General features: G+C 39.7%; 1 protein-coding gene across 1 annotated transcript in view; it reads left to right on the plus strand.

The window, feature by feature from the left end:
- The first annotated feature begins 2350 nt into the window (after nt 1–2350).
- Nucleotides 2351–23585, plus strand: part of FGF5 (fibroblast growth factor 5) — an 80539-nt gene continuing 59304 nt past the window's right edge. The window contains exon 1 of the mRNA XM_044279362.1: nt 2351–2784. Coding sequence (XP_044135297.1) covers nt 2475–2784 — 310 coding nt within the window. The 5' untranslated portion in view covers nt 2351–2474. The remainder of the gene's footprint in view (nt 2785–23585) is intronic.

Consider the following 23585-nt stretch of genomic DNA (forward strand, 5'->3'; position numbering starts at 1 on the left):
TTTTCATGCAGATTTTCGTGTTGAAAAAAATGCAGCGCAACTGATTATCAGCAAAGTGAATAAGATCTGTCAAATTTCATGTATGCTTTGTATATTTTTTATAAGCGGAAATTGACCTGATGTGCAAATTTTAAAATCCACAGCATTTGAATTGTTAGCGCGATTCCGCACACCTTATATATAGTGGTTTTCCCCACAGACTTCAATAGGGTTGTTTAAACAGAAAATCCGCACCAAAATCCATAACAAAAATAGTATTAAAAAACCCACAAAAAAAATGCCAAAGCCGTATTTTGGTGTTGATTTAATGCGGCATTTCAGCATACATATTTGCAATATGAGCAGACACCCTAAGGGTACGGCCACACTGTCAGGTTTCTGCATGCAATTTTGGAAGCCAAAGCCAGAAATGAATTTAAAAGAGAGGAGACGTCGTATCTGTTCTGTATACTTTCTCTCCTTTTATGAATAAAACCTGATTTTGGATCCAAAACTGCATCAACCTGATGAAACCTGATAGTGTGGCCATACCCGTCCTTTTTTTTTTTAGAAAGTTTTTGGGACCTTTAAAAAATACCATTAAATTCATGCATTTTTACAAGTATTTTAGGGGCCTTTTTTATCACACATTTTTGACATTTTTTTCAGATGTTTTTCCCTTTGATTGATTACGAATTAATTAGTAATGAATCACTATAAATCAGGTATACCCAGGCCACTCTGCCTTAGGGCTCATGCACACGACCATATGTATTTTGCGGTCTACAAAACAAGGATCCGCAAAGAATACAGATGACGTCTGTGTGCATTCCAGATTTTGCAGAACGGAACAACTTGGCCATAATAGAACAGTCCTATCCTTGTCCGTTCTCCGGACAATAATAGAACAATTTCTATTTTTTGGCGGAATGGACATGCGGACATATGGAAACAGAATGCATACTGAGTAACTTCCGTTTTTATCCAGACCCATTGAAATGAAAGGTTCCGCATACGGAACATACACGGAAAGAAAATACATTTGTGTGCGTGCTAATTGGCTGCCCGGTTCTTGTTCACAGCGCGGCTGATCCGTATGGCCGTACCTTTAGGGCTCATGCACACGACTGGTCCGCAAATTTCAGATCCGGCCATGTGCATTCTACGTTTTGCAGAACCTCCGGGCCATAATAGAAAAGTACTATCCTTGTCCGTAATGTGGACAAAAATAGGACATTATCTATATTTTTGCGGATGCCACAGATCAGACATACGGATGCGGACAGCACACGGTGTGCTGTCTGCATTTTTTATGGCCCCACTGAAGTGAATGGGTCTGCATCCGACCCACAAAAAAAGCAGATCGGATGCGGACAAAAAGTATGTTTGTGTGCATGAGCCCTTAGTGGGAAAGAAAACCAACAGGCATTTGCAATAATCGAAGGTTCCATCCAAATCTGCGTAAAATGTTGGTGAACACATACAAAATAGAGTTTATGTACATGGCAGCAGCATAATATAATACACTAAGTGTGAGATAACACTATAGATCCTCTGCAGGAAACATATATACTTGAGCATGTGAAGAATTCTGCTCTCACTGCTAAATGACAGATTGATTTTTGCAGAGAAGAGGGATTTTTCCTCTCAGGTTTCTTAAGGATGAGTCCAGTGTGATTTGTCATCAATCATTCATCATGGTCCTTCACATGGCTCCCAATCTGCTCTGAACCTCATTCGTTCTGCACATCACAGACCTGGGATGCATCTGCTCAGAGGAATGGTGACTAAGACATGGCATGCAGGTAGATATGAAATCCGCTCTAATGCTATACTGTTCAGAGGTAGCAATCAACTCCGCAGAACCTCTTGCCAAGTACAATGGAGCTATATAGGATATATATTTATGTAGAGTATATATGCATTTTCTTCCTAGAAACTAAAGGATAACTGACAGCTCTTTGGTTGTGCCCAGCAATGAATATCTGACCAGTCTTCAGGTGTCCTACAGACAGCACTTAAGAAGATGCTCCAGGATCAGCTTGCCCCATTGATCGACTCAGTAGGTAGGGTAATGCACAGCAGCGCCCTCCCCTGGGAGTCTGCAGGAAACCACCACTCCTGTTGTGGATTTTGGATTCTGTTGAGATTGAAGACATCTGTGTCCAGCTGGGATCCCCCTCCATATGATCTATGGAGTTTCTCCAATCCCCCAGGGGTGGCACTGTGCCCACCACAGTTCTGCTAACAGATCCAACTTGAAGGAGACTTCTTAGGAGACTTCTACCATGAGAGCAGCCTTGCCCTCCTGATCCGGCGTGTGCTGCAGGCTGTGAGCTCACCAGGGTTATAAATATCCCTAGCAGTGCCAGTGCTCAGGTTAGCAGGGAACCATACCTACCTACTCCACACCAGGCTACAGACTGGCACACCGGCAGCTGCTGCAGGAGCCACTAGGGCAGCAAGATGCACTTGGGATATTCCCTATTGAAAGAATGAGATTGCCTTCACTGTGCTCTGTCACATTCTTCTTCCTCTCCACATCCCAGCTCTGGACAGCAGTGCTAGCAGCTCCCAAGCAGAAGAAAGCCAAGGGCCAGCTCCTAAAGGTCTCCAGCAACCACATCACCAGTTCCAGAGCCTCCTCTGCCTCCTTCCCACCCCTCGGAGCAGAGACCAGCGGCTCCCAGTGGAGCACAGCAGGGCGCAGGACTGGCAGTCTGTACTGCAGAGTGGGCATTGGATTCCATCTCCAGATCCACCCGGATGGCAGAGTCAATGGCTCACATGAGGCTAATCATTTAAGTAAGTGCTTTCCAGTCATTATCCTTCATATCAATGCTGCTTTCCTCCAGTAACCTGCGCTGTGCCGTGCTGTGCTTTTCATGCCCTGCTGCTCTGGCACTGCCACACTTCATCCAGGAAATCTTTCTGTACAGTCACTTTATGTATTTGGTACAATACAAATATAGATAGATGATAGATAGATAGATAGATAGTAGAATCAATGTGCGCAGTGTATGTAAAAAGTATGTTCTGTTTCTTTCTGCACTACTACTGCTCAGTAGAATTGGACTAGGCTAATAACGTTCTGCTTATTATTATACTGAATGTATCAGGTGCCATGTCCTTATTTGGTGACAGTGAGTTAAAATATTGAATATTGTAATTATAACAGGAGCACATCAATAATCTATATTTTATGGCTATGTGAGGACTGTACATAGGGCTTGTTGGGACAATCTAATACTATTTTATCTAATCTATATGTACTGTATTTGTATATCATCTACCTATCTACAGAATTTATCATCTGTCTATCTAGGACATTATCTATCTATCTATCTATTTAATATCTATGTATTATCTGTCTATTTATCTCATATATATGTATTTATCCATCTATCTTCTATCTATCTATCTATCTGTCTATCTCATATCTATATATTATCTGTCTATTTATCTCATATATATGTATTTAACTATCTATCTATCTATCTATCTCCTATCTATCTAATATCTATCTATTATCTATCTTCTATCTATCTATTTATCTATCTCATATCTATTTATCTCATATCTATCTATCTATCTATCTATCTATCTATCTATCTGTATATCTATCTAATATCTATCTAATATCTATCTATTATCTATCTCCTATCTATCTATCTATCTATCTCATATCTATCTCATATCTATCTATTTATGTATCTATCTATCTCAGATCTATCTATATATCTCACATATTTAATCTATCTATCTTATATCTATCTATTTCATATTTATCTGTCGATAAATCTATCAATCTAATATCTATATAATATCTCTCATATTATTCTATGTCATATCTATCTATCCATCTATTTAATATCTATCTCATATCTATCTGTCAATCTATATCATCTCTCGCTCTCATATCTATCTATATCATATCTATCTATTTCATATATATCTGGCTAATTTATCTATATATTTGTCTATCTATCTGCCGATCTAATATGACTATCAATCTATATCACCTCTCTCTCTATGTCATATCTATCATCCATCATCTCTCATATCTGTCTGTCTATCTATTCAATATTTATCTATCTATCCATTATCTATCTATCTACAGCACTATTTCATATCTACCTATCTATCTATCTATCTATCTATCTATCTATCTATCTATCTATCAGCTTTCTTTCTATCTATCTATTATCTATCTATCTCTGCCTAGCAATATTTCATATCTATCTATCTATCTATCTATCTCATATCTTTCTATTTATCTATCTATATTTCTATCTATCTACAGCACTATTTGATATCTATCTATCTAATCTATTATTGTTATTCATAACCATAGTTAATCAGGTTAGACCATATATAAATAATAAGAGAAAATATGCAGCATTCCATAAGATCTTTTTATAATCTATAGTAGACATAAAGTTTAAAAGCCTCCTATCAATTATTAAAGCCTGGTTTCCTTACAAACATGATCATCTAACCCAGCAGACAAGGCCCATTATATCCTCCATTGCACTTGTGAGGTCTTTAAGAGACTGACCTAAGCTATCATAATACCTATGTATAGTACAGGATAAACACAGGTTCTCTCCTTCTCCACTTCTCCTCTACATTCTGCTCCTCTTTTTATGTGACTGTGTATGAATTGGGATCTCTCAAGGGTAAACTCCATATATTTAATGCCTCTCGATGTTTACTTTGCACCCTGGACAGGCAAGCTATATATACTGTATATCAATAATGATTTTACAGCAAAACTAGAGCCTTTATCAGAGTCATATAATCTCGCCACACTTCAGTAAGTAGCTCAGCATGATGGATTCCGCCTTGTGAGACTGAAATGAAGGGTTTTTGGAATGGATGATAAGCTTTTGAAACTTATGTTTTATTCAGTCCAAATAAAAAGGAATTATCCAGTTGTCAGGACAATCTAAAATGAGTTTTACGGAAGAACTTAGAGGTAGAAAGTATCAGAGAGTATTCAAAATGCATGAGGCAAAAGCAGATACTGCAATGTATAATTCTATAATCTGTGAAGTGGTAAGGAAATATTCTTCAAATGATTAACCGGTTTATTAAGCACAGGTATGGGAAAATATTGTTTAGTATTTCTATTTATTATATTAAGGGTGAATTCATAGTATTTTGTGGCATTTCAAACACTTTTTTAATGTGTTATTTGCATCTGTCATGTTAGCTTAAATTCTATTCGATATATGAAAAGCAGTACACAAGTTTTTTTTGTCAATGGTATTTTTTTATTTATTTTTTTGCAACTTGGAGGTGTTGGTGGTGCCTCTGGCGTTTTTTGTTTCTTTTTTTAAACACGTTAAAACAATGGTGTTTTTTTTTTTTTCAGATATCATTTCATCTCTCTCTATAGAAAATAAGGTCTGATAAAAATTATATTCCAAAGCCAATAAAAATGCATGTGATATGCAAAAAAAAGTACACTATAGCATTTTTGTAACAGTAAAAAATGGCATAGCAAAGTTGAGTGTGACGGTGTCCACGTGTGTATTTAATATATATATATATTCAATTCCTATGTATAATATATATATATCTATATATATATATATTATACATAGGAATTGAATCACAATATTTCTATGAAGACCTCTTGTATATGTAACATACTAAAAGAGGTTCACAATTAAATGCAAGTTGGATGAGTATGGGTCAAATTTGAATGTAAGATTGCCCTCAAATTTGCTTAAAAAAATTATATATATATATATATATATATATATATATATATATATATACAGTAACTTCATTATTTTACCATGAAGCAGTAGTAGAACTATTAACTGTTGGGTTTATGTTACACTGACATGTTGTCAGATTTATATATCGTCAGAAAGCAGAGCGTGAGGACCTCTCTAACAACCACACACGGGTGATATGTGTCCAGAGCAGTAAAATAGATCAGTCACCCTTCTTGGAGGTTGTCCATACTAGCAGATTTTTGCTGTATATTTTAATAATAATAATAAACTGATCACAATGAATCATTTGACAGATCCTATTCATTTCTATGGTACAAAACACTGTGAAGTTGCAAGGTTATCAAAAGACATTCTGTAAAGTTTGCTAAAAGTTTTAAAAGTAGCATGTGCCCTCCAGTGTCTACCATCTTATGATTACAGAGAAGAAGCAGAAGGGAGCTGGACATGTCCTGCTGCAAAGCTACAAAAAGAAGAGTGTATATAAGATCTAAGTGATATAATAAGATTAACAGTTTGTAATCAGAAGAATATGACATGGAATCAATACACTTAGATTAAGACGTTAGGCTTTGGTTCTATTTATACACATAATGTGGTTTATCCATACAGATCCTTTAAAAAGAAAAGAAACCAAGAAAGAAAAAACTGTGTGAACAGCCAACTACTGCTGACTTTTCAAGATCCCATGAATACTGAATCTTGATTGGGCCCAAACTGAGACAAACGTGTATTTTAGCATCAGTTGTTATCCCCTTAAAGTTAGGGCTCATGCACACGACCATATGTATTTTGCGGTCCGCAAAAACTGATCCGCAAAAGATACGAATAACGTCCGTGTGCATTCCGTATTTTGCGGAATGGAACAGCTGTCCCCTAATAGAACAGTACTATCCTTGTCCATAAGGCCTCTTTCACACTACAGTATGTCCATTTCAGTGTTTTGCGGTCTGTTTTTCACGGATCCGTTGTTCCATTTTTTTGCTTCCGTTGTGGTTCCGTTTCCGTTCCGTTGTTCCGTTTTTCCGTATGGCATATACAGTATACAGTAATTACATAGAAAAATTTTGGCTTGGCATAACATTTTCAATAGATGGTTCAGAAAAAACGGAACGGATACGGAAGACATACGGATGCATTTCCGTATGTGTTCATTTTTTTTGCGGCCAAATATAGGACATGTTCTATCTTTCAACAGAACGGAAAAACGGAAATACGGAAACGGAATGCATACGGAACACATTCCGTTTTTTTTGCGGAACCATTGAAATGAATGGTTCCGTATACGGACCGTATACGGAACGCAAAAAACGGACCGCAAAACGGAAAAAAATACGGTAGTGTGAAAGAGGCCTAATGCGGACAATAATAGGACATGTTTTTGCGCAACGGAAATACCGAAACGGAATGCATGTTTTTTTTGCTGACCTGTTAAAATGAATGGTTCCGTACACGGTCCGTAAAAAAACACGGAACGGACACAGAATGAAAATACGTTCATGTGCAAGAAGCCTTAATAGGATCCATCAAAGAGCAACACAGGTTTTACAAGCAACATAAGGAACGGCGCTGGTGTGACTCCAACATTATAGGAGCAATCTGAAACAACTGCGGTAGTTTATTACTTGTTTAATGAGAGGGTTTGCGCTTTTATATTTAGTGTTACTGTGCTGCCAGTAGGATTTTAACAAAGTACCAACGTGGAGTTTGCATGTTCTACTCAAATATTCATGGCTTAAATCTGAACTGCAAACACTTGCTGGTAGGTTAGGTGGCTCAATTTTAGATATGAAATCTAGTGAACATGCTGCATGTCACAGTAGACACCATCTGAACCTCTGCGGAAGAATGAATTCTATTGATATGCAATTTCTACACATAGATTTGAATATGCTAGTTTAAATTGGCTTCACTTTCAAAAGGAAACCTAGTGCACTTGAAAGCAATTTATTGTTCCCCCGTAAGTAGCCATTTCAAGCTTCTTGTGAGGCTGAGAGGCTTATAGTCTCCTAACCCGTTCAAAAAGGATAATATTGAGAAAAACGACCCACCCGTATTCACCACTTTATCTCACGGAACTCCAAATCTAGAGATATTTGAGATGAGAAGAAGCTTGAGCTCATCCACATACGTTCCATGCATAATGGAAATTATTAAAAGCTGCACGAAGGGCACGGCCGCACCGTCAGGTTTCCTGATGCAGTTTTGGATGTCAAGACCAGGAGTGAATTAAAAAAATGAGGAGAAGTCTTATCTGTTCTTTATACTTTATCTCATTTTATGTTCCATGCCTGATTTTGGCTTCCAAAACTGCATGCAGAAACCTGACCATGTGGCCGTACCCTTAGGTTAATGCTCTTTTCAGACAAGCTATGGTCTTTTTTAACTACCAAACTGAAACTTTCCACAATCAACACTGGTTGTGTATGGAATTATTTGGGATTTCAGCTCTGACTGACTTGTTTGACAGCCCATGGAAACATGGGGACTTGTGTTTATGTCAAAGAAACAATGCTGGGAATTTAGGAGCTCGGCTTAACAGGTGCATTTCACAAAATGCTATTTACTGCCGGGATACAGGGCCACACGGTAAGCTTTGTCTTAGGAGAGAAATGTCTCCTAAAAGGAACACACAAGGAGAGGGGGGTAATCATAATATAACACAAGTGTCCAGCCGTTACAAATGCGAAACCAGGATATTTCCGATTTGCGCTCCTTATTCGTTATCTCATAGGATCAAATTACAATACAATATAAAGTCATAAGAATAGATTCTCCAGAATTGTTATTACATGGGAAATTTAAGTAGTTACTAAAATGAACATATCAGGTGAGGTTACAGGTCCTCTTTATTAGCAGGCCCTCAGCACTATTCTTGGTGTAAAATATACTACAACCTCAATGGAAACTTGACTGCTGTGATATTGTAACAATACCTGGGAAAATGCATGGCCCGTATGCTAATAAAGCCTAAAGTGTCCCCTGGGCATTTATTCTTCAGTGCAAGATGCTGGCTTATCAGCAGCCCCCTCTCCCAAAGCCCCTTGTCTCCTTCTGCACCACCCAACATCCTTCCCAGTAGACGTTAATCAAGATCAGAGGCAGAAGGGTTTGGGAGTAGTTGCTGCCAATAAGCTAGGGCCCTGCACTGAAGAATGAACACTAGGATTTATTACCATACGGTACATAAATAAAACATAAATAATTTTATCATTTTATCATTTAAATAGTGTTGATCCTGTTTATTTTAAAGTAAAGCACTATGGTTTACCTCTCCTAATGTTTATTATGCAGTGCCCCTTCCAATATGACCCTGGAGAGACACCATGTTTCTTGGGGAATAATGTGATAGGGGACCTCAAGTGTGATAACGCTAAAGGCAGTGAATTCTTCATGTAGGCCTAGTGGTCAAAGTAATAAAAGGAGAGTATGCTCAATTGTGACAAGTCTGGTTGTCAGAAAAGAAGACCATTCGGTCTTCAGCTGGTGAAATCTGGCATACAGCTGGTCAAATCTGCTGATAGACTCCGTTTAAAGGTATTATCCCACAAAAAGCATTACTATGCACAATGAATAGGGAATTTCAAATGAACTATTATTGAAATATACATGCAATAAAAATATTGTTTTATGTGCATTACATTTTCCTTTTTGGTAGCGCCCCCTGCTGTTTATTCTTCTGGTCCACCTTCTCCGCATCCAGTGGTAGACTAACATGATCAGAATCATCCCTGCTCCCTTCCCCTGGTCTTTTGATCTCACAGAGAAGCAGGTGAAATGGTCGAGACAGCATTCATTTATTCAATCATTCATTCCTTCTTCTAAATTCATAGTAGTAGATTTTTCTCTCTCTAGACATTCAATATGTAACTCTGGGGTTAAATGTGAGTTTATATGCAGGGGAGAAAGGAGTTAACAGGAGCTTCCTGGGAGATACAGGTGCTTAATTGTCTCATATAAGTTGCTGGCTGCCCATAGAAAGACAAGATAGTCCTCCAGATAGGCCTCTTAGACCTCTGGAGATTGATAGATGAATGATATTAGATAAAGATAGATGAATAACGCACTAAGAAGGAGTTGTTAGAATTGCATGAGTATAAGGATTATATATATATATATATATATATATATAAAAGGATAAGTTTATTGAGCAAAACTGTACAACTGAAAGGACGCTCTAGTGTTGTGGCCCATTAGGTCACTGCTAATGATTGGGTTTTATATGTTACATGTTCTTCACCGTTGTACTGAATCACTGGGTTAATTTCCTTCCCCTGGGCTTGCTTTTTCCTGTAAAGTCAGGCTGAATCACTGGGTTAATTTACTTCCCCTGGGCTTGCTTTTTCCTGTGAAGTGAGTCAGTTAGTGGGAGTTGGTTCAAGTATAAGCAGCTTACCAAAACTTCAGTCCTGTAGCATACATAATCAGAATTTGGGACCTATGGAGGACTCCAGAGAACCCATGAGACTGAGAGTAGAAAAGAACTATTGAGAAGGTTGAGCATTCAGGAGGGTGCATGGAAGTAGTCTGTGAATCTAATGCATGTTTATAACTTACGGACTTCACAGCCCTTGGCTGGTAAAAAAGGCTTCCGTCTCATAGTCATACCATTGGGAAAGTTTGTGTTTCTGTGTAACATCTACACCCCACAATGAGATTTGTAGACATAAATATTTGTAAGGAATTGCTAGTAAGAATCACTAGGCTGGATTGGAATACAGAAAAGTGTTACATGAGCAAGTGCATCTTAAATGGGACCTGCGGACAACCCCCATGATTCCGCCAAGCACCTATTGGAACTGATCTTCAGTAAAGACTTATGTTAACCTGCATCACCTCTATCCTTGACTCGCTTGCTGTCCTTAAATTTCACTCTGACATCTCACCTTCCACCGGGCAGGAAACCATAACCTGGGTGTGCCCTGGATGAGGACTACATCTATCATCATGTGGCCCCCACTCTTTACTGTAACTACCATGGGAGAGAGGGAGAGGGACATAGTCATTGTGTGCATTGGGACTACTACTACCTTAGTTGCCACTACCATCCTCCTCCCTGTAACACTCCTTTCCTGGCATGTTTCACTGGTACCACTTTGGGCCACCTTTAGCTTGGATACACAGTGAGATACTGTTGGGCTTAAAAGTTCTGTATGGTATCCTGACCACAGATGTTCCAGCTGAGTCTGTAGATCCAGCCAAAATTGACTTCCTAGCTGGTCCTGTAAATGCTCAATTGATAATAAATCTGGCAACTTGAAAGGCCAAATAAGTTTTGCAATGTGCAGAAAAAATTCCTTGGGTTGCTGTGTGTGGGAAAGCATTATCCAGTTGGAAGCCTTTGCATAAGAGGCAACACATGGCTGCAGGATGCCCTCTACATATCGCTGAGCTGTCAGGGAACCTCGTATCACTACCAGGGGTGAACAATAGTTGTTTTTGATGGCTCCCCAGATCATTACACCAGCTGTTGGCGCGGTGTGTCCCTCCACAGCAAAGGCAGGATTAAAGCACTCCTCATGAGACCACTGTACTGAAACCTGACCATTGCTGGGTCCCAAATTGAACCTGTCACTATAGTTCCAATCCACAGCAGCCCAGGATTTTTTTTTTTCATGACACCACTGCAAATGAAGGAGACGGTGTCTGTCTTTCAATGGCAGGACATATAATGGGCACTTATAAGACAAAGTAGACTGACTGCACTACATATAGACAGGAAGCATACAGTACCTCATCCAGCCTATGTTCATATAAAAGAAAAAAATGGGTACATTATTTATCAGACTACCTAGTATATTATTATATATGTACAGATAATGCCCGATAGGCATTGTCCTGTACAAATTACACAGGGAAAATAGGGTCTGTTTTTCATGGCCGATCCTGTACTTCTCTCATAATCTTCCAGGAGCTTCAAAAAAGAAACCTCATTCAACTTTACTCCTTTTATTGGCTCCATTAAATTGAGACTATTTATGTGTGTTTTTGTTCAGCTTAAGAATTTAATTCTATAGGATAATACTGTCACCAGCCTAGAATATAATACTCTCTGTGGAAAGACAGTAGGTATGACAATAGGAGTGCAAGTCTTCAATGAAACCTTATATCTTCAAGTCAAAGTCCAAGAAATGTCCACAGCTCCCTTGTTACTAATGGCTGATTTATACCTTTTACTGTATGTACAAAAAGTATGGATCACAGAGAAAATACATTGTGAACGTTGGAATCTTATTTTATACTTAAAATATCTACTGTATCTATCACATTTTCTATCTGTCTTTCTATACATCTATTCTATACCATAAAGCAGAATAACCGAAAACAGATCATGCAAATAAACTTGTGACCTGTAGAGAGTAAATGTAACATGGGCTTCAATGCAGATAGTTGAAGGAGTAGGCTGTTGATTGAGGACTCATACAGTATGTAAGCATATAAAACCATTATCGGTATTTATTTGCCTGTATTTGACAAGACGTGTGGCATAAGGCGATGGGGAGAACATTGCAATTTCTCTTACTCAATGGTATGAGTAAATGAGTAAAGTAATCCAGAGGACATTAGAAGTTTAGGCAAACACTACAGTAATAGATACAAGGTAATAACAAGGTAATAGATTTGGATGGGAAAACATTTGCTACCACTGCAACCAAAAGACTGCTATATTAGTGGGCAATAAAATGAACTGCAGTAACTCGTGTCAAGCAGCTGCTGGAAAGCTGCTTCAAATGACAGGATGCTTTAAATAATAATTTGTATAGATGCATCTGATGGCAACTTAGCTTCACCTCTAAATGACTCACTAGTTAGACCATGTTTTGAACATTGTGTACAGTTTTGGAGAGACACAGGCGAGCTGGAATTTAGAGGTGGGGAACCAAAGTTACTGTATAAATTAAGTAAATCACAGCTAAGGCTACTTTCACACTAGCGTTCGTCGGTCCGCTCGTGAGCTCCGTTTGAAGGAGCTCACGAGCAGACCCGAACGCAGCCGTCCAGCCCTGATGCAGTCTGAATGGAGCGGATCCGCTCAGACTGCATCAGTCTGGCGGCGTTCAGCCTCCGCTCCGCTCGCCTCCGCACGGACAGGCGGACAGCTGAACGCTGCTTGCAGCGTTCGGGTGTCCGCCTGGCCGTGCGGATCCGTGCGGATCCGCCCAGACTTACAATGTAAGTCAATGGGGACGGATCAGTTTGAAGATGCCACAATATGGCTCAATCTTCAGGCGGATCCGTCCCCCATTGACTTTACATTGAAAGTCTGGACGGATCCGTACGAGGCTATTTTCACACTTAGCTGTTATATGCTAAAAATAATGCAGACGGATCCGTTCTGAACGGAGCCTCCGTCTGCATTATTATGATCGGATCCGTTCAGAACGGATCCGATCGAACGCTAGTGTGAAAGTAGCCTAAGACGATATCCCGTCAGAAGGAGTAATATCACAGGAAGTATATATGTATATTTAAAGTAATCACAGGGAACAACCTGTTCTAAAACGTAGCCTTTAATCTAATTTACATAAAATAACGGACTCCCACGAACATACATAAACAAAGAAACAAAAAAGAAAGGAAAGATATAGCCTTGATGGCATGGGATGATACTGTAATGTCCAGATGGCAGGCTCAGTGATGGACAGGGTGGACAGTTGTAAATTCTAATCTGTCCCTATTGAGGGGCTGGCTGATTAGCCTTGCTACCTCTTATTAATGCCAAATAATAGCACTGTACTATAACATGTCCCCTGAGGAACCCGGCAATCTATTAGGGTGAAACGCGTTGGGACTCTGACACCCGACCACACGCCACCAACCTAGGAGGCAGTATTTCTGGTGCTCAGCATATATATCTATATTGATGATACATCGGCAGGTACAAATGTGTACGGCAATTTTGAGATCATTTTTTTGATGACACATAGATCCATAGGCAATAACACCTGTGGTATCTTGCGAATTTGGCATGATATTATCTTTGGGAGCAATTGCTCACCCACAGTACGTAGTTCTTATGATTGTGGGAGATCAATCGCTTAATATACTGTAATTCCTTTTTTTTTTGTTCTATATACCTAGAGTAGGCCCTGACCTAGGTTACAACCTACACTATAGGGTATACGTAGGACTCAGCAGGAGGTTCCAGAACACGGGATCGTCCTTATCAGGGCGGCCATTCCGTTCTTAGGCAGGGGTTTGAGCCTAGGGTTAGGCATAGGGACAGATTAGAATTTACAACTGTCCACCCTGTCCATCACTGAGCCTGCCATCTGGACATTACAGTATCATCCCATGCCATCAAGGCTATACCTTTCCTTTCTTTTTTGCTTCTTTGTTTATGTATGTTCGTGGGAGTCCGTTATTTTATGTAAATTAGATTAAAGGCTACGTTTTAGAACAGGTTGTTCCCTGTATAAATTAAGTAGACTGCAGTCCAGACTAGAACCCAGTGATTGGAAGTGCTCCATAAAAAATATAAAAAATCACTAACCTGTCCACAGGGGCGTTGCTAGGGTATCAAAAGACCCAGGGCCCAAGCCCCAATGAATATGGCGCAGTTCTCTAAATCGATCCTCTCCCCCCACACACCGCATTTTCCTGTATTTGCTATACAGCAACACATTCCTCTCACATCCAGTGTCTCCAGATGACGTCTCCTCCGATGTAGATCTTCTCTGTCATCTTCTCCATTCGGTCCGGACAACTTCTTTCTGCTGCACCTCGTATCTGCAGAGTGTGACACACAGACATCTTAGCTTCCTCACATTTCTATCATCATCTCCCAACCTGGAGTCCCCACAGTGTTATCCTGCTGCTCGTTGTGCTTCCCAATACCGCAAAATACTATCCTAAAAAATACTAAGAAAAATGAATGCCCCCATAGTAATAGTGCTCCTCATAGTCACACCAATAGTAATCCCCTTCTAGAATGCCCTCATTAGTAACACTGCCTACTACAGTGCCCACAACTGTGATAACGCTCTCCAAGAGTGCTCCCATTAGTATGATAGCCCTCCAGTATTAATAATACCCTTACAGAGCCACCAGAAAAAATAAGGCCCCCCTATTGTTACTCCAGTGGTAATTAAGCTCTCTGCATACCCCCATAGTGCTCTTAGTAGAAATAAGGCAGATCTATTAGTTCCTTCTTATAGAGCCCCCAGTGGTAATAAGAACGCTTATAATGTCCCCTGGATTTAAAATACCCCTACAGTGCCCTAGTATTTATACTGCCACCTACTGTTATAATGCTCACCCTGAAGTTCCCCCAGTATTTATAATGCCCCCTGAAGTTGTATTCCTCCCTCCACCATACAGTCCCATGTAAATAACATCACACCATCTCTCCAGCACCCTCCAATATACAGTCCCATGTAAATAACATCCCAACTCAATCTACAGCCCCCTCCAAAATACAGTCCAATGTAAATAACATCACCTCCTCCCCAGCTGCCTTCAATACACTGTCCCATGTAAACATCACCCCTTCAACATTCAGTTCCATGTAAACAACATCACTCCCTCTCCTAGCTGCCTTCAACATACACTCCCATGTAAATAACATTACTCCCTCCCACAGCCACCATCAACATACAGTTCCATGTAAATAACATCACTGCCTCCCCCAGCCCCCTCAGGCATACATTCCCATGTACATAACATCACCCTGTCCCACAGCCGCCTCCAATGTACAGTCACATATAAAAACATCACCCTGCCCCAGATTCCTCCAACATACAGTCCTATGTAAATAACATCACCCCCTCCCACAGCTGCCATCAAGATAGAGTCCCATGTAAATAGCATCACGTCCTCCCCCAGCCAACTCCAACATACAGTCCCATGTAAATAACATCACCCCCTCCAACATACAGTCCCATGTAAATAACATCACTCTCTACCCCTGCCACCTCCAACACACAGTTCCATGTAAATAACACCCCTCCCTTCATCCCTAACATACAGTCCCAGTTAAATGACCACAACTCCCAGCATTGCTCTGCCTCTCTCTTCACTTACCTCTCCTCATGTAGCAGACATCGCCACAGCTTCTTCACCAGGATTTCTCCTCTTCTCTGCTGTCCTCTCCTGCACTGGTCACATGACTATGACATCATCTCAGGTCCTTCTCAACCACTGCATGTGTTACTTGGTCACATGACCTGTGATGTCATCACAGGTCCTTCAGCTCTTCCAATACATTTGATTCAATTGTAGTGCCTTCCTGAGGACAGCAATACAGTTATATCTAGCTGGCAGGCAGTACATTCGGGGCCTGGGACAAAACATCAGGGGCCAATGCCACGAATGTTTTAACCTAGCAATGCCCCTGCCTGTCCAGTCTTTTCATCCAATGCTATTGCCCAGTTCCCTGCTCGTTCTGGTTTCAACTGGAGTGAAAGTGGCTTGTTCCTAGGATGACTAAGGCCAATCACTGACCTTAGTAGTCATAAGTAGTGATGTGCGGCATAGGCTATATTCAAATTTGCGATATTTCTAATTCTTAAATATTTGCCATAAATTAGCAAATTCGAGAATTCGTGATCGCCATTCATCATTTACTTGATTGCGAAAATCGGCAATTTCGTGATTAGAATATTCGCGATCAACATTAAGGGGTAGGCAACTTTCCTATTGGTTGCTAGGGATGTTGCTAAGTGCTGATATTCGTAATAAATTCGTGAAAAATGTGCGATATATTTACAATTAGCATATTTGTGTATACGAATAAATAGCACTATATTCTAAATATTTGCAAATTCTCAAAGTGGCGATATTTGCAAATAAAATTTACGATTCGAATATTTGCTCTCAACACTAGTCATAAGTGGTGCTAGCAGGACTTTTTAATATATTGTACAACCTTCCGACCACTGGTGTTGTCAGTTACTAGACTAAAGATGATCTAGCCATTACACTTTAATATATTCAAAGGTCTGGTATGTCATCATATTAGTATGTGTCTTATATTTTCTTATCCAAAAATGTAATTGTAAAAAAGGCATCCACTACATCTTGAGAAAAGAAAGGTTCACTATCATCATAGATTATTTACTGTAAGAGCAGTGAGACTATAGAAAGGAGGAGTTTCTTAAAAAACAAAATATCACAAGTTAAGGCTACTAGATTACTAGAGATAGTTGGTTGATCCAAAGATATATTTTCATAAAATTGAGTGCTGCTTAATGGAATTTTTTTTTTCTCATGATCATTACTGCAGGATGCCAGGTTGAAAAGCATAAATTTATAGATGTACAGTACAGACCAAAAGTTTGGAAATACCTGCTCATTCAAAGAGTTTTCTTTATTTTCATGACTATGAAGGCATCAAAACTATGAATTAACACATGTGGAATTATATACATAACAAAAAAGTGTGCAACAACTGAAAATATGTCATATTCTAGGTTCTTTAAAGTAGCCACCTTTTGCTTAGATTACTGCTTTGCACACTCTTGGCATTCTCTTGATGAGCTTCAAGAGGTAGTCACCTGAAATGGTCTTTTAACAGTCTTGAAGGAGTTCCCAGAGATGCTTAGCACTTGTTGGCCCTTTTGCCTTTACTCTGAGGTCCAGCTTACCCCAAACCATCTCGATTGGGTTCAGGTCCGGTGACTGTGGAGGCCAGGTCATCTGGCGCAGCACCCCATCACTCTCCTTCATGATCAAATAGCCCTTACTTTCAAAGTTTTCCCAATGTTTCGGACTGACTCACCTTCATTTCTTAAAGTAATGATGGCCACTCGTTTTTCTTTACTTAGCTGATTTTTTGATGCCATAATACAAATTCTAACAGTCTATTCAGTAGGACTATCAGCTGTGTATCCACCTGACTTCTCTTCAATGCAACTGATGGTCCCAACCCCATTTATAAGGCAAGAAATCCCACTTATTAAACCTGACAGGGCACACCTGTGAAGTGAAAACCATTTCAGGTGACTACCTCTTGAAGCTCATCAAGAGAATGCCAAGAGTGTGCAAAGCAGTAATCAAAGCAAAAGGTGGCTACTTTGAAGAACCTAGAATATGACATATTTTCAGTTGTTTCACACTTTTTTGTTATGTATATAATTCCACATGTGTTAATTCATAGTTTTGATGCCTTCAGTGTGAATCTACAATTTTCATAGTCATGAAAATAAAGAAAACTCTTTGAATGAGGTGTGTCCAAACTTTTGGTCTGTACTGTATGCCAAGCCTTACCTTAAAGAGGACCTTTCACCGATCCCGACATTGTGAACTAAGTATACAGACATGGAGAGCGGCACCCGGGGATCTCACTGCACTTACTATTATCCCTGGGCGCCGCTCCGTTCTCCCGCTATGCCCTCCGGTATCTTCGGTCACTAAGTTATGGTAGGCAGAGATTTCAGTCATTAAGTTATGGTAGGTGGAGCGGCGTCCAGGGATAATAGTAAGTGCAGTCAGATCCCCGGGCACCACTCTCCATGTCTGTATACTTAGTTCACAATGTCAGGATCGGTGAAAGGTCCTCTTTAATTTAAATTTCTCAAAATTGCAATATGCTACTACAACCCTTGGCAGGCTGCATCTCCCAAAACAACCACTGGGTGGCAAGAGAGAGAGACATAGCATAGGCATCTTGTGACAGAGTATCACAAAATCATATTTTTTAAATAGCTAGATGTCTCGCGCCGCCCATTTCAGGTTATGTTGAACAAAGAGAATATGTAAGGAAGAACACATCTATATATTATTTGTATCTTTCAAATCTGTTACTATATAATTGATCACAATAGATTTATAGTTACAGACGTGGACAAAATTGTTGGTACCCTTTGGTCAATGAAAGAAAAAGTCACAATGGTCACAGAAATAACTTTAATCTGACAAAAGTAATAATAAATTAAAATTCTATAAATGTTAACCAATGAAAGTCAGACATTGTTTTTCAACCATGCTTCAACAGAATTATGTAAAAAAATAAACTCATGAAACAGGCATGGACAAAAATGATGGTACCCCTAGAAAACACAGAACATAATGTGACCAAAGGGACATGTTAATTCAAGGTGTGTCCACTAATTAGCATCACAGGTGTCTACAACCTTGTAATCAGCCATTGGGCCTATATATATGGCTCCAGGTAATCACTGTGTTGTTTGGTGATATGGTGTGTACCACACTCGACATGGACCAGAGGAAGCAAAGGAAAGAGCTGTCTCAAGAGATCAGAAAGAAAATTATAGACAAGCATGTTAAAGGTAAAGGCTATAAGACCATCTCCAAGCAACTAGATGTTCCTGTGAGTACAGTTGCACATATTATTCATAAGTTTAAGATCCATGGGACTGTAGCCAACCTCCCTGGACGTGGCCGCAGGAGGAAAATTGATGACAAATCTAAGAGACGGATAATCCGAATGGTAACAAAAGAGCCTAGAAAGACTTCTAAAGAGATTCAAGGTGAACTTCATGCTCAAGGAACATCAGTGTCAGATCGCACCATCCGTCGTTGTTTGAGCCAAAGTGGACTACATGGGAGACGACCAAGGAGGACACCATTGTTGAAAACGAATCATAAAAAAGCAAGACTGGAATATGCCAAACTACATGTTGACAAGCCACAAAGCTTCTGGGAGAATGTCCTGTGGACAGATGAGACAAAAATCGAAGTTTTTGCCAAGGCACATCAGCTGTATGTTCACAGACGAAAAAATGAAGCATATCAAGAAAAGAACACTGTCCCTACTGTGAAACATGGAGGAGGCTCTGTTATGTTCTGGGGCTGCTTTGCTGCGTCTGGCACAGGGTGTCTTGAATCTGTGCAGGGTACAATGAAATCTCAAGACTATCAAGGAATTCTAGAGAGAAATGTACTAGCCAGTGTCAGAAAGCTTGGTCTCAGTCGCAGGTCATGGGTCTTGCAACAGGACAATGACCCAAAACACACCGCTAAAAACACCCAAGAATGGCTAAGAGGAAAAAATTGGACTATTCTAAAGTGGCCTTCTATGAGCCCTGACCTCAATCCTATTGAGCATCTTTGGAAGGAGCTGAAACATGCAGTCTGGAAAAGGCACCCTTCAAACCGGACACAACTGGAGCAGTTTGCTCATGAGGAGTGGGCCAAAATACCTGCTGAGAGGTGCAGATGTCTCATTGACAGTTACAGGAAGCGTTTGATTGCAGTGATTGCCTCAAAAGGTTGCGCAACAAAATATTAAGTTAGGGGTACCATCATTTTTGTCCATGCCTGTTTCATGAGTTTATTTTTTTACATAATTCTGTTGAAGCATGGTTGAAAAACAATGTCTGACTTTCATTGGTTAACATTTATAGAATTTTAATTTATTATTACTTTTGTCAGATTAAAGTTATTTCTGTGACCATTGGGACTTTTTCTTTCATTGACCAAAGGGTACCAACAATTTTGTCCACGTCTGTATATAACCAACTAGAGTTCTGCAATGGCTTTCTGTGAATTCAAAACAAGAGGGCAGTAATAAAATGCTAAACATTCCATACAATATTGTTTGTAATAGTGTTTGCATTTTTGGCACATGCAACAACTATATTTACTGATGAATAGTAAAAAAGTGAAATACATTTTGCAATGATGAATATCGCTTAATTGTTGTAAGGGTACAGCCACACAGTCAGGATTCCTGATGCAATTTTGGAAGACAAAATCAGAAGTGGATCATACAAGGAGAGAAAGTATAAAGGACAGATAGGACTTCTCTATCTTGAACTCACTCCTGGTTTTGGCATCAGGAAACCTGACTGTGTGGCTGAACCCTTACTCTTACAACTCACTTAAATTATGGATCTCCCCAAGATCAAGTGTGGTGATACTAAGAACCTACTGTGTGGGAGTGTAGTGTTAAGACACCCAAAATCAATGTATTGGAGATCCCAACACGTTTTCCATTTAGATATTGTGCAGATATTTACTTGGCTTTTGTGGCATGATATCAAGTTATGGTGTACATCTGTGTATTGATCACTTTGAACACATTCAAGTGGGAACACTAAGGGGGAGTTTTATCAAAACCAATGTTAAGGGCAACTGACTTAGCTGCCTATAGAAATCAATCAGATACCAACTTTCATTCCTGAACTATAGCCGGTCAAGATACAGAAACTTGGCAAGGCAGATATGACAAAAACTAGATTTAAGAATCCATTGGCAAGCAGAAGTAGGACAAAATTCAGACCACACACAGAACAGACTCAAGAGCATGGCAAACAGAACTGGGACAGAATTCAGGACATGCATGGAAAAGACTGGTGAGTGTGGCAAACGGAACTGTATAACAGATAAAGTCAGATGACCAACATAGACCAGACGCAATATAGGAAATATGTAGCAGACTTAACAAACTTATTAGTCAAGCACATGCAAACACAAGACGAGGGAAAATTACCTAAACCAATACTGAACTGAAGAGAGCTACATGGCACATTGGCACAAATTCACTCCGACAACTAACTGTGGCCAGGACGCTCAAAACAGTGGCAACATGAACCGCCATTGAACACAATGGCACAAATTCAAACCCACAATAAGCCAGAGTCTGAGTGCACGGTACAATGCCACAAATGATACGCCATAGTAACACCGACAGCTATCTCTGTATACAGACATACACAGACAATGCTATCATTCACTGATAACATCTTTCCTGTGTACAACTAACAGTGACTGACAGCTATGTTTGTATAAACACTTACACAGAGAATACTATCAATCACTGATAACACCTCCCCATTTACAGTTATCAGTGACTGCCAGCTATCTATGAATACACACTTACACAGAGAATGATATCAATCATTGATACCACCACCTCCCTGTGTATAACTATCAGTGACTGCCAGCTATCTCTGTATACACACTTACACAGAGAATGCTATCAATCACTGATAACACCTCCCCTGTGCACAACTATCAGTGACTGCTATCTCTGTATACACACTTTACACAGAGAATGATATCAATCACTGATAACACCTCCCCTGTATACAACTATCAGTGACTGCTATCTATATATACACACTTACACAGAGAATACTATCAATCAATAATAATACCTGTGTACAACTATCAATAACTGACAGATATCTATGTATACACTCTTACACAGAGAATGCTATCAATCACTGAAAACACCTGCCCTATGTACAGCAACAACATCAGCAACTGACAGCTATCTATGTATACACACTTATACAGAAAATGCTATCAATCACTGAATAAACATCCCTTGTGTACAACAATCAGTGACAGCTATCTCAGTATAAACACTTACACAGAGAATACTATCAATCACTGATAACACCTCCCCTGTGTACAACTATCAGTGACTGACAGCTATCTCTGCATACACACATCCACAGAGAATACTGTCCATCGCTGAAAAGACTGCCCCATGTACAAATAACTTCAACAAAAGTAGAGGTTAAAATGTATAAATTGCACGTTTTACTGAATCTTTTCCTATATATCAATCAGTTAAGCGTTTTCTGCTCTGTATTGTAAGATGTGTAATTTTATATATTCTACTCTCTGCTTTTTTCAGAGCCCTATATGGCCCATTCAACTATTACCAGTGATTGATAGCATTTTCTGTGTAAGTGTATATACATTTATAGCTGTCAGTCACTGATAGTTATACACGGGGTGGTGGTATTAATGAGTGATATCATTCTCTGTGTAAGTGTGTATACATAGATAGATAGCTGGCAGTCACTGAGAACTGTAAACGGAGAGGTGTTATCAGTGATTGATAGTATTCTCTGTGTGTGTATACATAGATTGCTGTCAGTCACTGATAGTTGTACATGGGGGAGGTGTTATTACTGATTGATAGCATTGTCTGTGTAAGTATGTATACATATAAAGCTGTCAGTCACTAACAGAGATGGCCTTGCGGTTCGCCCGGCGGTAGTTTCGCAGCAAATATTCTTTTACATTGTGAAGAACTTTGACCCATGACACATCCATCAGGTGGTACAGGACAGCCAATTGAATGGAGCTTAGCCCCGCCCACGCTAGGTGATAGTAGTTGTGACGTCACTGGGCCAGCGGTAAACAGTGAGAATGCCGCGCCGCTGCCTTCTCAAACAGCTGATCGGCGGGGGTCTTGGGTGTCGGACCCCTGCCGATCAGATGCTGATGATCTCTCTAGAGGATAGATCATCAGTTAAAACAAAGTGCAGAACCCCTTTAACTTTAATAATTTAATTTATTTTCATTTTGAAGGATATCTTTCCCATTCACACGTCCGCAAAATGGGTCTGCATCCGTTCCACAATTTTGCGGAACGGGTTCAGACCAATTCATGTTCAATGGGGATGGAATGTGCTGTCTGCATCCGCACATCTGCATCTGTGCCTCCGTTTCCGCAAAAAAATAGAACATGTCCTATTCTTGTCCGCAATTGCAGACAAGATTAGGCATTTTCTATTATAGTGCCGGCAATGTGCGGTCCACAAATTGCGGAATGCACATTGTGCAAAATTATTAAAGGTTAAGTTTTATCTTTATGTATATTCTAATGGATTGCCTTCCGTGAACAATGCTATAATATACTTTCTATGTTAGAAAGTATATTATAGTGCATTTGTATTGTGCGGCAGTTGTGTGCGGTTCTGCTGCGATACTGCAGGTATATAGAGGGACAAGCGTTATTGGAACAAATAATTTCTACTGGTGTGATATACCAGTTGCCCCCCCAAAAAGCTGATTGAAGCGGGGTGCGATATACCAATATACTTTCTTCATAGTGCATTTGGGTACTGTATAGTGCATTTGCGCATACGCAAAAATTATATTGCCGATATTTCGCATTGAAAAAAAATAATAAATGGAGATCGCAAATTCGAATAA

The sequence above is a fragment of the Bufo gargarizans genome, chromosome 1 (assembly GCF_014858855.1).
Source record: "Bufo gargarizans isolate SCDJY-AF-19 chromosome 1, ASM1485885v1, whole genome shotgun sequence".
NCBI classification, from domain to species: Eukaryota; Metazoa; Chordata; class Amphibia; order Anura; family Bufonidae; genus Bufo; species Bufo gargarizans.